The sequence below is a fragment of the Pongo abelii genome, chromosome 6, assembly GCF_028885655.2.
Source record: "Pongo abelii isolate AG06213 chromosome 6, NHGRI_mPonAbe1-v2.0_pri, whole genome shotgun sequence".
Lineage (NCBI taxonomy): Eukaryota > Metazoa > Chordata > Mammalia > Primates > Hominidae > Pongo > Pongo abelii.
Window position 1 is genome coordinate 119,395,654 of NC_071991.2, and position 15,342 is coordinate 119,410,995.

At 33.5% G+C, this 15,342-nt stretch overlaps 1 protein-coding gene across 2 annotated transcripts in view; it reads right to left on the reverse strand.

Moving 5' to 3' along the window:
* AASS (aminoadipate-semialdehyde synthase) overlaps positions 1–15,342 on the reverse strand; it is a 68,636-nt gene that overhangs the window by 20,169 nt on the left and 33,125 nt on the right. For both annotated transcript variants that reach the window (XM_024250236.3, XM_054559719.1), the window contains 4 exons: positions 6,355–6,414; positions 6,104–6,171; positions 3,481–3,602; positions 3,186–3,312 (listed from right to left, as the gene is read on the reverse strand). In XM_024250236.3, coding sequence (XP_024106004.1) covers positions 3,186–3,312; positions 3,481–3,602; positions 6,104–6,171; positions 6,355–6,414 — 377 coding nt within the window. The remainder of the gene's footprint in view (positions 1–3,185; positions 3,313–3,480; positions 3,603–6,103; positions 6,172–6,354; positions 6,415–15,342) is intronic.

The following is a 15,342-nucleotide window of genomic DNA, read 5'->3' on the forward strand; positions in this document are numbered from 1 at the left end:
AACTTTGATTCGGTTTTCAACAAATTTGGCTGTGGTGTAATTTGGCTCTGGGACTGCATAACCAAAAGAAATTAAATTTTCATAAATATGAGTGTTATAAAAATGAGTACATCCATATTCTATTCTAGGAATAATAAAATACCCTGTTAATTACACGACAATATTTAAGTTGTTTTTTAATGCCTGTTTGGTAAAGCTGTCTACAGTACCAACAAAAAAAAAATAAAAACCAGCGTAAACAATATCACACTATATCATTGTACTTATCAAATTCATTCTGCATAGTTCAGATTTTCTCTACTTCATAAAAAATAAACAATAAAACCACTTTTCTGGCATTTATTCCTCCCCAGGTCAATAGAATATTGCTATTTAAATTTATTATAATGCAGAATAAAATTGTGTATGTCTTTTATCAGTATCAAAAGCTCCTGGTCTCTGTGTTTTTGTTCTTTAAACCAAAAATAATTACTGCTAACAAATTTGGTAGACTTTTGGAAGCCACTGAGCAAAATACTTGCAAAACTATTAGAACCAAATATTAATAGAAAATGTGCAATGTCATCATCTTAAAGGTTAAACAGAAATTTTTAAATCACATTCTCCATATTAAACTTGCCCAACCAAAATTTTACTAAGATCTAATAATATTTTAAAACTTTGGCCTTGTAATAGGCTGAGAAGTAGAATGATAGGACTTTGCCTGGTGGTACTTTTTTAGATGAAGGGATTAGAGTTCATAATTCATCTCGAATATGATATAGTACGCACTCAGTGGGACATACTCTTAAATTATTTAAGTTGACTCCAACCCAATTACTCCAAAAGGTCGAAAATGTCACTTGTGAAAAATACACACAAAATACATGTGGAATTTTCAAAGAAACATTGAAATCAATTACTACTTTGTACTAAATTAAAAACTAAATTTGAAAAATTGTAGCTATGAGAATTGTACATATTGCTAAACATTTTTTGCGAAACATATTCTTTATTCATTTTTTTGTAGTCCCTATCACTGTGGTTATATCAAAACATTCTTTCCCCAACTTAAAAAACAAAACAATTAGCCAGGCATGGTGGCTTATGCCTGTAATCCTAGCACTTTGAGGGGCTGAGGCAAGTAGATTGCTTGAGGAGTTCAAGACCAGCCTGAGCAACATGGTGATATCCCATTTCTACTAAAAATACAAACTTTAGCTAGGCCTAGTGGCATGTGCCTGTAGTCCCAGCTACTTGGGTGGTTGAAGTGGGAGGATCACTTGAGTCTGGGAGGCGAAGGTTGCAGTGAGCCAAGATTGTGCCACTGCATTCCAGCCTGGGTGACAAAATGAGACTGTCTCAAAAAAAAAGAAAAAAAATTTTAAGGAATGCTATAGGATAACACTGTTTAATGTCATTACCATTATTCAGCATAGAAAATACACCAAATAAGAAAACATTAAATATAAAACAGATTTTGCTAATGCTAAATCTTATTGAAGGCCACTTGTTTGCTAAATTTTAAAATTTGGACATATTAAGAGATTGATGTCTTTGTCCATTATCTTGTCACATTTTATTTCAGATTCTGTTTCAAATGGATTTTATCGTGTTATTTTACTTTTAATTAAAAATGATACATTTAGGTACCTCTGTGTGGCAAAATAAATTATTGTTCTCCTCAGAAGGCTAGATCATTCTATTTTGAATCAGGATTTCTTTTCATGGTAATATCAGAGAGGTTCAGTTGGTCATTAGTCAATTTTTTCTAAATAAAAATTAGTGCTCATAACATTTGTGTAAATTGAGTAACATTTTAAGTGCTGAAGTTAGCCTATATTTAAAGATATCAAGAGAAATGTAAAAATGCCAGCCTACAGAACTACCTTTCATTATATGTTTTCCAAGCCGTTTTTTTTTTTTTTTTAAAGCAGAACATCACACAACTTCCTCCAAAGATACAATTTGAATCTGATCTGTGAAAGTGACTAGGTAATCACTATGAGGGAACAGATAACTTTCTTCCTCTCATCTTGGGAAAATTCTAAGAATGAATGACTATTCTCATCACTTTGACATTTCAAAACCAAATTAATTAATTAATTTATTAATTTATTTATTTATTTATTACTTTTATTTTAGGTTCAGGGGTACATGTGCAGGTTTCTTATACAGGTAAATTGTATGTCATGGGGGTATGGTGTACAGATTATTTCATTATCTAGGTAATAAGCATAGTACCCAATAGGTAGTTTTCGATCCTCACCCTCCTCCCACCCTTTACCCTCAAGCAGGTCCTGATGTCTGTTGTTCCTTTCTTTGTGTACATATGTACTCAAATATCAAAACCAAATTTAGTTATAAACTAAATCTCATGTAACTCTGTGTCTAGATGTTATATCTGCATTTTTGTTATTTAGTAATACTCTATTTCAAGATCTGTTGCTATGATGAGACTTAAAATGGTCATAAGGCTAAATAATCTACTTATTTCATTTAAGCTTTATAACTCCAAAGGATAAAATAGACACTAAAGTATATAAAACATTAATACCTTATGACCTGCAGTCCCACTTCTAAGTATATACCCAACAGAAATGTATAATTACTGTTTTGGTGAAATGGTCACTAAAAGACAAATACTGAAATGTGTATAGCAGTGTGACTTATAATAGCCAAAATCCAGAAACAACCTAAATATCTATAGTAGTCAAATAAATAATAATGGTATATTCACATAATGAAATACTATACAGCAATGAGAATGAATAAACTATCATTTCAGACAATAGCACAAGTGACTCTCATAATCACAACATTGAATGGAAGAAGACAGTCACAAATGAGGATATATTGAATGATTCCAATTATATGAAGTTTGAAAGCAGGCAGAAACTAAATGTCAGAAGCCAGGATAGTGTTTACCCTTAGAGGACAGGGTAAGTGAATAGAAAGAGGCACCAGGAGGGCTTCTGGGGAATTATTGATACTCTTGTTTTCTGACATAAATAATTGTCACAGAATGTGTTCACTTTGTGAAAATGCATTAAGCTATATACTTATGATTTGTGCACCTTCTGGACCCATATTTCAATTAAAAACTTTACTCCAAAAGAGTATGAACAGAGGAGAAGTGAAAAAGAAAAACAAGAGAAAAGAAATAACAACAAAAATATGAAACTCATTTCTTGCCAGATACTGACCTGATTACAAGATCCTGTTTTGCCACCAAGAAGCCCAGCTTCTCTTCTTGTTTACAAATGTCCATGCTAACAGGATTAATATTATATTTCTTGCCTAACTGTTCAATTTGATTCTTCATGTTAGAGCCTATTTCAGTAATTAAAAGTCACATTTTTAGATATGTCAGAGTAAAATATACTTTAACATCTCCAAAAATAAATTTTCAAATTTCAGAAACAAAGTAGTCTTTTAAAATGTAGAAGTCAACATGCTATAAAATACATTTTTCTTCTTCAAAAATTAGGGCTTATTTACCTACTGTTATTTCTATATTGCCATCTCTTGATAAATATTCTAATACAGGCTCAGATACGTAGCCAGATCCAAGAACCAAAACCTTTCTCCTGGTGCCCATTGAAAGTGACTGAGCACGTTCCCTATTTAAAAAAAAAAAAAAAGGGGGGGAAGGGGCTAATTAAAATTTTTTTTTTTTTAAATAACAGAATCTTGCTGTCCACAAATCCTATTAAAACTTAAATAATGAAGCAACATTTTCTCTTCACATTACTTAAAATAAGAATTTCAACATGAATGAGTTCCATATATCAACATATTTCTTTAATTATTTTACATTTTGTGCAATGAAGAGCAATAGACCTGACATCTCTGAGATATATATCTATAGATGTATGATGTATTTCATGAATTCCCAGTATTACTAGTGGGGTGCAGATGCTGGACCTTTTCTTGGCTTACTTGTGATTGAGTAACTTGGTCTCACATTTTATCCTTCCAGAAGATGTGGTTCAAAATCATGCAAGGGGTTTTACCTTGGAAACCTTATTTATTCCTCACAACAATCCCAGAAGACAACAATTTGAGGAAGAGAATATTATTATCCATATTAGAAATTGTTTTGTCATATATCTTTAGAGTCACTTGAAAATAGCAAAACCATGACTTTGAGTCACACATGCCATGGGTTAAATGTAGAAACCGAAGACTAGTGTTAGGCATTATTTTAATTCTTGAACAGTCTATTCTGCTGGAATTTATATTAATACCTTCCAGGCAGATGACTTTCTGTCTTTCCCACAAACTATGACCTCCAAGGCAGCATCTAAGACTTACCCATCTTTACAAACCCATTAATGCTCAGCACATTTTGTCTTAAATATGGAATTTACTCATTAAATATTTTTTGAATCAAATTCCCTGTTATCAACATGAAACCATAGAAATGGCCTAGTGCCAGGGACTGAAGCAGGCTCTGTTATTTAGAATCTTTAGGCCATAATGTCTCTTGAACATTAACCCAAAAAACTTTTCATTAATTTTTAACAAATAAAAATAAATGTAAGTATAAAAAATTCCTGTCCTTCTGTACCCCAACACACATATTACTGATGTGAAGAGGTCTCATTTAACTACTACCGTCTCCCATTTCACCTTCCAGAGAGAACCACTATTATTTGGTTATTATATTTTCTGTCTAACAATATTTTCTATAGTTTGTATAATTAAAACATTCCAAATACCAAATGCTCAAAACAGAAACTCACTCCTAGATTCTAATACTGTCCAGCCCATCAGTACCCCCCAAACCCCAGACTCCAGGTTAATAATCACGTGCTAAGTGATTACAAGAACAGAAGAATAAGGCAGGGTTCAATATAAAGTAAATTTCCTTTCAAAATGCAACCTTTGTTATCAGTATCTTGGCATAAGTTTCCATCAGGAAAGAGGGCAGCAAGTTCTAGCAATTGGAGCCAAGTAAACCTGCCGCTTCATGAAATACGACACATAAGAGAGAAGCTATCATCATGACCAGTCATGTTAGACATGTCACTAGTATCAGTAGTGTAAAAGACCATCGTATGATGAGAACCAAAACATAGAGCTATGAAAAACAAACAGATGTGAGGTTTTACCTGTAAGAAACTCTCCTATAGGGTTATAGAGCTAGCTTCTCTTATTCACAAAGAAAAAAAAGTAAATACTTAGTGGCTTATGCCAGTATATTTCACTGACACATTAAAAAGTAACTATAATCAAACCAGCACATATGGAAAAGGCCTAACTATAGTACGCTTGATCTGGGCAGATCTCTTTGTTTACTGCTTGTAGGTAGAACCACTGAAAAAGAAGATAAACAGTTGTGCTGTGTTGTTTTGTTTTCCAACTCTGGTTTCTCCTGAGACTTCAGTACACGGGTTCCTTTTTTAATGTGAAAAGACCAGCAGAGTAGATACAAACACAGATCAAGGGCAATCGGCTGGAGGAAACCAGAATATTCCAAAAAAATAAAATTAACGTTTTCAAACTTTAAGTAGTAAAATCAATTAAGGAAACGAGGGCCTTAGCTAAAGACCTTTCTAAAGTAACTATTCTCTTGAGTAGATTTGCTACATTACTTTTGGCACCTTCCCCCTAATAAGAATCCCTGGAGAAAACTACCTTTATTTTCATCAATTGTTTATTCACAACTCTCTTCATTTGTAACCACAAATTCACTTCCATGAACATTATTCTAAACAAAAGAGAGTCCAAATCCTCAACTAAAATCCAAACTGAAAGCACCACAGAAAGGCTAGTGCGCTCATTTTCCTTTGAGAAAATAACCGAGGCATGATCAAGTATCAAAAGCTAGAGAAAAACAAGAAGTTACCTGAAGGACAATCCTTTTGGATTTTTGCTTGCTTACCCATACATCTATACAGGCTATTAGAAAGCCAAAATGTACTACTGTTAAGTGGGAAACAATCACAGTGGTTTTAGCCAGCCACTTAGTTTGGATTTCCTACATTTTCAAACATTATCAAAATTTATATATTGTACAAACCTAATATTAAGAACTCCCATTGAAGCATTAAAAAATACTCATGAATTCCAAGATAAGAATAAATGTATAAAACAAGAGGATTTGAACAATACTTACCTGCTCTCCCGGAGTGTCTGGATATATTTATATTTATCAGGTAATGTACCGTTGGATGTAATCACTGCCTAAATGTATATGACACAAGACATTTCTTTAGTATCCACATTTTAGTCCTACAAACAAGGTCTCATGACTGATAGAGAAGAGACAGAATGACAAAGATGGAGAGAGAGAGAAACAGAGAGAAGAGAGCAAAAATGGTAGTAGAAAAAATACATTTATGAAAAAATATTCTTCTCATAACTTACATCTCTCACCACAGGAGAAAAATTCTGACTTTCAAGAGGCTGTGTCGCGTCTGATAATATCTGAAAGGAAAATGAGATTTGTAAGAGATAAGTGACACTGCAAAGAAGGCCTCTTGGTGTTTGTATCCATATTAAAATATTAATCAAGGGAAAAAAAGAATTTAAGAAACAGTTTTCTGAGGATCACCGAGTATAAGTGATTGCTAATAGAAGTCTTCTACAAGCAATCAACTCTGCCCACAAGACTATGGTGTTTCAGCACAAGTCCCAATTTTAAAACTAAAATTGGATTATAATCATCTTTGCTTGCTGTGAACACCAAAAAGCTTATCCTTTCCAACCAATTAAATGTATCATATTAAGCATGTTGTCAAATATCTTCACAAGCTTTATAGCTATAGTCCTCCCTTCAAGGGCCTCTACTCCATTCCAAAAGTTCAAGCTGTTCTATTAGGAGTAGAGAATGAGGTTTTCCACTCAGCAAGGCCACCAATCCTGCAGTAAGCGGTCTCCCTCAGATCAGTATCAGTATTAGTAGTTATATGTATAGGTACATCAGCATTTCAAAGGTGGTAGCAAAAGTGACTTGACCGAGTAGACCTAGAAAATCATTCACACCCTCTTCCCATTATCTTGCAAAATTGAGTCAGCGACAACAAAAAAGTAAGATGTCTCATATTAACATTTCAGCAACCTTCTAGTCCTCCTCTTTTCTCCCGAGGAACCCAACTCTTGAATATACTGCCAAGAAGTTATGGGTATGTAAGTTAGTCCCTCTCAAAGAAGCCGATTCTTGAATATACTGCCAAGAAGTAATGGCATATAAGTTAGCATTGCTGTTTCTGGTGAACAGGGAAGGGCCAATGAGACAATCTTTCCTCCCTAACTATAGGTTAAGATCTAGCTCACTCACCCAACTGAGAACAAGAAACATGTTCCTAGAAGGTGCTGGTAACAGAGAATTTATTTACTGTATTAAAATGAATAGAAAATGGTTTTCATGTATCTAAAATAAATGGTAATTTGAAAAAGGTCAGTTCTCCAAAGGACTGAAACCTAGATTTAAATTACTTCATCCTAACTGAATTTAGGTGAATTTCTCCTAACCTTTATCCTTGTCTATCCCACTGCCCAAAACAAAGAATATATTATCTGGAGGAAAATCACACAACATCCAGAGCCTCGAGTCATATCTAAAATTTTGAATATGCAATGTCTAGCATTCAACCAAAAATAAACAAATATATTGAAAGGTAGGAATTTACTGAAAACCATAAAAACCAAGGAAAAAAACAGGGAACATAAATAGAACCAAGAAGTGTAATGGAATTAACAAAAATAATTCTAAATTGTGATTAATATGTTCAAAAAATAAAAGGACAATATAGATAACTTTTTTAAAAAATGTAAAACTTTAAAATTAATGAATAGAAATTTTTGATAAATGAAAAATAACATGTTTCAAGCCTTGGAAGACAGATGAACATCCAAATATATGAAGCTCAACAATCTCCAAATAGAGTTAACCCAAAGAGGTCCCTTTATAATTACTGTCAAAAACCAAAGACAAATGATATTAAAAGCAGCAAGATAAAAATATCATGTTACATATAAGGGAATCTCCATTAGACTATCAGCAGATTTCTCAGTAGAAATCCTGCAGGCCAGGAGAGAATGGGATGATATATTCAAGGTGCTGATGCACAGAAAACTGCCAGCCAAAAATGCTATACCCAGCAAAGCTGTCCTTCAGAAAAAAAGAAGAAATAAAGTCTTTCCCAGACAAGCAAAAGTTTAGGGAATTCTTCACTACTAGAGCTGCTCTATAAGAAATGCTTAAGGGAGTTTTTCAAGTAGAAAAAAAGAACATTACTAACATGAAAACATATAAAAGTAAAAAATTCACTGGTAAAGGTAGATATACAATCAAATCCAGAATACCCCGATACAACTATGGCACTCTGCAAAACATAGGTATATATAACTCTAGGATGAAAGTTAAAATTCAAAACAGTCAAAAATAATGATAGCTACAATAAAGTATTAAGAAATACGTAAGCTAAAAAGATGTAAATTGTGACGTCAAAAAATATTAACTGGTTGCACCCAACTCAGAAAGGTAAAAAAGAAATATGAATATATACACACACACACACACACACACACACACACACACACACACTGGTGGGAGGGTAGAAGTCTAGAGTTTTTGTATGCAACTGAATTTAAGTTATTAGTATAAAATAGTCTATTATAATTATAAGATGTTTTATGTAAGCCTTGTGGTAACCACAATGCAAAATACTAAAGCAGATATACAAATGATAAAGATAAAAGAATACAAATTTAGCACTAAAGGAAATCACTAAATCACAAAGATAAACAGAAGGAGAGGAAAAAAAGAACAAATAAGCTATAAAGCATCAGAAAACAATTAACAAAATGGCAGTAGTAAGTCCTTGGCATATCAATAATTACACTGAATGTAAACAGATAAAATTGTTCAATTAAAACACAGAGTGGCTGAATGGATTAAAAAAACAAAGCTCTACTATTCACAATAGCAAAGATATGGAACCAATCTAGATATCCATCAGTGGTGAATTGGATAAAGAAAATGTGGTATATATACACCATGGAATACTATGCAGCCATAAAAAAGAATGAAATTGGCCAGGCACAGTGGCTCACACCAGTAATCCCAGGACTTTGAGAGGCCAAGGTGGGCAGATCACCTGATGTCAGAAGTTCAAGACCAGCCTGGCCAACATGGTGAAACCCTGTATCTAATAAAAATACAAACATTAGCCAGGCTTGGTGGTGGGCACCTGTAATCCCATCTACTAGGGAAGCTGAGGCAGGAGAATTGCTTGAACCCAGGAGGCAGAGGTTTGTGAAATGAGATGGTGCCACTACACCAGCCTGGGTGACAGAGCAAGACTGCCTCAAAAACAAACAAACAATGAAACTATGTCCTTTGCAGCAATCTGGATGCAGCTGAAGGCCATTATCCTAAGCAAATTAATGTAGGAACAGAAAACCAAATACCACATGTTCTCAGTTATAAGTGGGAGCTAAACACTGAGTACACATGGACACAAAGAAGGGAACAATAGAAACGAGGGTATACTTGAGGGTGGAGGATGGGAGGAGGGTGAAGACTGAAAAACTACCTATCAGGTACTATGCTCACTACTTTAGTGATGAATTCATTTGTGCCCCAAATCCCAGTGACATGCAATTTATGCATGTAATAAAACTTCACATGTACCCCCTGAACCTAAAATAAAAGTTGCAAGGAGGAAAAAAAAAATAAGCTCTCACTATATGCTGCCCACAAGAGACACACTTTCACCTTAAGAATGCACATAGGCTTTCCTCCCTCAAAGGGGATGAAAGAAGATATTCCATGCAAATAATACCAACAGAGGACAGGGACAATACCTACTCTAGACAGAAAAAACTTAACACAAAAACTTTCACAAGAGACAAAGAAAGTCATTGTTAAAGAGCTCAAGTCATTAAGAAGTCATAGCAATTGTAAATACATGTGCACTCAACATTGGAACACCTAAATATATAAAGCAAATATTAATTAATCAACATGAAGGTAAAAAATAGATACCAAACAATAATAGTAGGAGACTTCAATACCCCTCTTTCAAAAATGGAAAGATCAACCAGAAAGAAATTAATAAGAAAATACTGGAATTGATCTGTGCTTTAGACAAAATGGACCTAATAGATAAATATAGAACTTTTTATCCAGTAGCACCAGTGTACGCATTCTTCTCCAGTACATATAGAACACTCTCCAGAATAGACCATATGGTAGGCCACAAAATATGTCTTAACAAATTCAAAAAATTGAAATCATATCAAGTATTGTTTCTGATCACAACGGTATGAAGCTAGAAACCAATAACGAGAGAAACTTTGGAAACTACAAACACATGCAAATTAAACAACATACTCCCCATTAATCAAGGAGTCAACAGAGAAACTAAAAGGGAAATTTAAAAATTTCTAGAGACAAATGAAAATGAAAACACAAACTACCAAAACCTATGGGATACAGCAAAAGCAGTACTCAGAAGGAAGTTTATAGCAATTTTGAAATGCCTATTTCATAAAAGAACAAAGATCTCAGATAACCCAATGTTGCACCTAAAGGACCAAGAAAAAAAGGAAAAAACTGAACCCAAAATTAGTAGACGCAAAGAAATAATGATGGTTAGAGAAGACATAAACAAAATAGAGACTTAAAAAAAATACAAAAGATCAATGAAACAAAGAGTTTGTTTGAAAAGGTAAACAAAATCAACAAACCCCGAGTCTGCCTAAGGAGAAAAGACTCAAATAAATAAAATTTTATATGACTGTTGTTGGTGTATTGAAATGCTAGTGATTTTTGTATGTTGATTTTGTATCCTGAAACTTTGCTGAAATTCTTTATCAGCTTAATTTTTGGGCTAAGGCTATGGGGTTGTCTAGATATAGAATCATGTCATCTGCAAAAAGGGATAATTTGACTGCCTCTCTTCCTGTTTGAATGCTTTTTATTTCTTTCTCTTGCCTGATTGCTCTGGCCAGGACTTCCAATACTATGTTGGATACAAGTGGTGAAAGAGGGCATCCTTGTTGCCAGTTTTCAAGGGGAATCAATGTCATTAAAATGGCCATACTGCCCAAAGCAATTTATAGATTCAATGCTATTCTTATCAAATTACCCATGACATTCTTCATAGAACTAGAAAGAAACTATTTTAAAATTCATATGGAACCAAAAAGAAGCTGAATAGCCAAGGCAATCCTAAGCAAAAAAAACAGAGCTGGAGGTATCATGCTACCTGACTTCAAACTATATTACAGGGCTACAGTAACCAAAACAGCATAAGACTGGTACAAAACCAGACACAAAGACCAATAAAACAGAATAGAGAGCTCAAAAATAAGGCCACACGTCTTCAACCATCTGATCTTCAACAAAGCTGACAAAAACAAACAATAAGGAAAGGACTCCCTGTTTAATAAATGGTGCTGGAAAACTGGCTAGCTATATGCAGAAGATTAAAACTGGATCACTTCCTTATAGCATATAAAATGGTGTAAATCAACTCAAAGTGGATTAAAGAATGAAATGTAAAACCCAAAATTATAAAAGCCCTGGAAGATGATCTAGGCAAAATCATTCTGGACATGGGAATTGGCAAAGATTTCATGATGAAGACACCAAAAACAATTGCAACAAATGGGATCTAATTAAACTAAAGAGCTTTTGCAAGCAAAAGAAATTATCAACAGAGTAAACAATCTACAGAATGGGAGAAAATATTTGCAAACTATGCATCTGACAAAAGTCTAATATCTAGCTTCTATAAAAACTTAAATTTACAAGAAAAAACAAACAACCCCATTAAAAACTGGGCAAAGGACATGAACAGACACTTTTCAAATGAAGACATACATGCAGTCAACAAGCATATGAAAACAAATTCAACATCACTGATCATTAGAGAAATGCAAATCAAAACCACAATGAGATACCATCTCACACTAGTCAGAATGGATATTACTAAAAAGTCAAAATATAACAGATGCTGGTGAGGTTGTGGAGAAAAAGGAATGCTTATACACTGTTGGTGGGAGTAAAAATCAGTTCAACCATTGTGCAAAGCAGTGTGGCAATTCCTCAAAGAGCTAAAAACAGAACTACTCTTCAACCCAGAAATCCCATTACTGGGTATATACCCAAAGGAATATAAAATGTTCTATCATAAGGACACATACACATACACATGCTGTTGTAAAGAGTGGTCATTGGAGTGCTATTGTAATAGCAGAGACATGGACTCAACCTAAATGCCTATAAATGATAGACTGGATAAAGAACATGTGGTACACCATGGAATACTATGAAGCCATAAAAAAGAATGAGATCATGTCCTTTGCAGGAACATGGATAGAGCTAGAAGCCATTATCCTTAGCAAATTAATGCAGGAACAGAAAACCAAATACTGCATGCTCTCCCTTATAAGCAGGAGCTAAATGATGAGGACATATGGACACATAGAGGGGAACAACACACATTGGGGCCTTCCTGAGGGTGAAGGGAGAGGAGCAGAAAAAGTAACTATTGGGTAGTAGGCTTCATACCCTGGTGATGAAATAATCTGTACATCCACCCCACATGACACAAGTTTACCTATATAACAAACCTGCACATGTACCCCTGAACCTAACAGTTTTTTTAAGTATGTATTAGCTTCTGCAACAATATTGCATAACAAATCACCCACAACTCAAAAAAAAAAAAACCTCCGATGAAAAAGGAGACATTACAACTGATACCACAGAAATACAAAGGATCATAAGAGAGCATTATGAACAATGATATGCCAAAAAATTGGAAAACCTAGAAGAAACAAACAAATTCCTGGACACATACAACCTACCAAGATTGAACCACAAAAAAATAAACAATCTGAATAGGCAAATCAATAACAAGCAGCAAGATTGAATCAGTAATAAAAAGTCTCCCATCAAAGAAAAGCCCAGGACCTGACGGTTTCACTACTGAACTCTACCAAACATTTAAAGAAGATTTAATACCAATTCTTCTCAAACTATTCCAGAATATCAAGGAGGAGGAAATTCTTCCAAACTAATTCTATAAGGTCAGTGTTAATATGATACCAAAATCAGACAAGGATGTAACAAAAAAAGTAAACTGCAGGCCAATATCCTTGAAGAACATAGATACAAAAATTTTCAACGAAATCCTAGAAAACCAAATTTAACAGCATATTTACAAGAGCACTCACCATAATAAATGGGATTCATTCCAGGGGTGAAAGAATGGTTCAACATATGCAAATTAATAAACATAATTTATCACATTGACAGAATGAAGGACAAAAACCATATGAATATTCCAACAGAAACAGAAAAAAGTATTTGACAAATTCAACATCACCTTATGATAAAAACTTTAATCAAATTCGGCATAGAGGGTACATACCTCAACATAATAAAAGCCATATTTGACAGACCCACAGCTAACATCATACTGGTCATGGAAAATTGAAAGCTTTTTCTCTAAGATATGGAACAAGAAAAGGATGCTACTATTCAACATAGTACTGGATGTTCTAGTCAGTGTAACTAGGCAAAAAAAAGAAAACAAAGGCACCCAAATTGGAAAGCAGGAAGTCAAATTGTCCTTGTTTGCAGATGATGAAATCTTATATATAGAAAACCCTAAAGACTCCATCAAAACACTGTTAGAACTGATAAATTTAGTAAAATTGCAGAATGCAAAATCAACATACAAAATTTAGTAGCATTTCTATATGCCAAGAGTGAACAATCTGAAAAAAAAAAATCCCGTTTCCAATAGCCACAACAAAAATAACATGCATAAGAATAACCTTAACCAAGGAAATGAAAGATCTCTATACCAAAAACTGTAAAACATTGGTGAGACATTGAAGAAAACAAAAACAAGTGTAAAGATATTCCCATGTTCATGGATTGGAAGAATTTATATTGTTAAAATGCCCATACTACCCAAAGCAATCTACCAATTCAGGGCAATCCTTACCAAAAACCAACAAACAAACAAACAAACAAAAAACAATGATAATCTTCACAGAAATAGAAAAGACAATCCTAAAACTAGTATGAAATCACAAAAGACCCCAAATCATCACACAATCTTTAGCAAAAAGAACGAAGCTGGAGGCATCACACTACCTGACTTCAAAATATACTACAAAGCTATAGTAACCAAAACAGCATGGTACTGGCATAACAGCAGACACACAAACCAATGGAACAGAAAAGCAAGCCCAGAAAGAAATCCATACATCTATATCCACCAGTTTTGGAGAAAAGTGTCAAGAACAAACATTAAGGGAAGAAGAGTCTCTTCAATAAATGGTGCTGGGAAAATTGGATATCTACATTCAGAAGAATAAAACTAGACCCCCTATTTCTCATCATATAAAAAAATCAACTCAAAATGGATTAAACACTTAAATGGAAGACCTAAAACTATGAAACTACTAGAAGAAAAAAAAAACATAGGGGAAATGCTTCATGACATTGACCTGGTTAAGAATTTTTTGGATAAGAACTTAAAAGCACAAGCACAAAACCCAAAAATAGACAAATGGAATTACATCAAACTAAATAGCTTCTGCACAGCAAAACAAACAAACAAACAAAAAATCAATTGAGTGAAGAAACAACAGAATGGGAGAAAGTATTTGCAAACTATACGTCTCACAAGGAAGTAATACCCAGAATATACAAGAAAGTCAAAGAACAAAACAACAAATAATACAATAAAAAATGGGCTGTACTCAAAGTAAATCTAATGGTTTTAAAATGCACATATTGCTAAAGAGAAACACAGGAAAATAATTACCTAAGCACCTATTGCAAGAAGTAATGAAAAGAAAGGTTAACTAATCTCTCAATAAAGTAAAATAAAGAATATAGTATAGGTAAGATTATAAATTAAGAAAACAGAAAATGATATAAAATAGAGATGATCACCAAAGTTGAACTGATTTTTTGAGATGACTAATAAAATTGATCAATTCCAGGTAAAACAGATTAAGAAAAAACAGAAGGCATACCCAACCAACATCAGGAAAAAGAGAAATCACTACAGAATCTATTTAAGAGTTAATAAGGTTATTACTAAAAAAAATTATGACAATAAAGTTTACAACTTAGATGAAATATAAATTCCTAGAAAACAAGCATAGCAAAATTGACAAAGAAAAATAAAAATCTGAACATTCTTAAGTTTTTAAATAAAATGTAATCTATAATTTTAAAACTTACCCTTAAAACTAAAAAAAGAAACAAACAAAAATGCTACCAACCCAAATCGTTTTGCTAATGAATTGTATCAAGTAGAACTAACACTAATCTCATGTAAAATGTTTCTGAGACCAAAAATAAGGAAATACTCT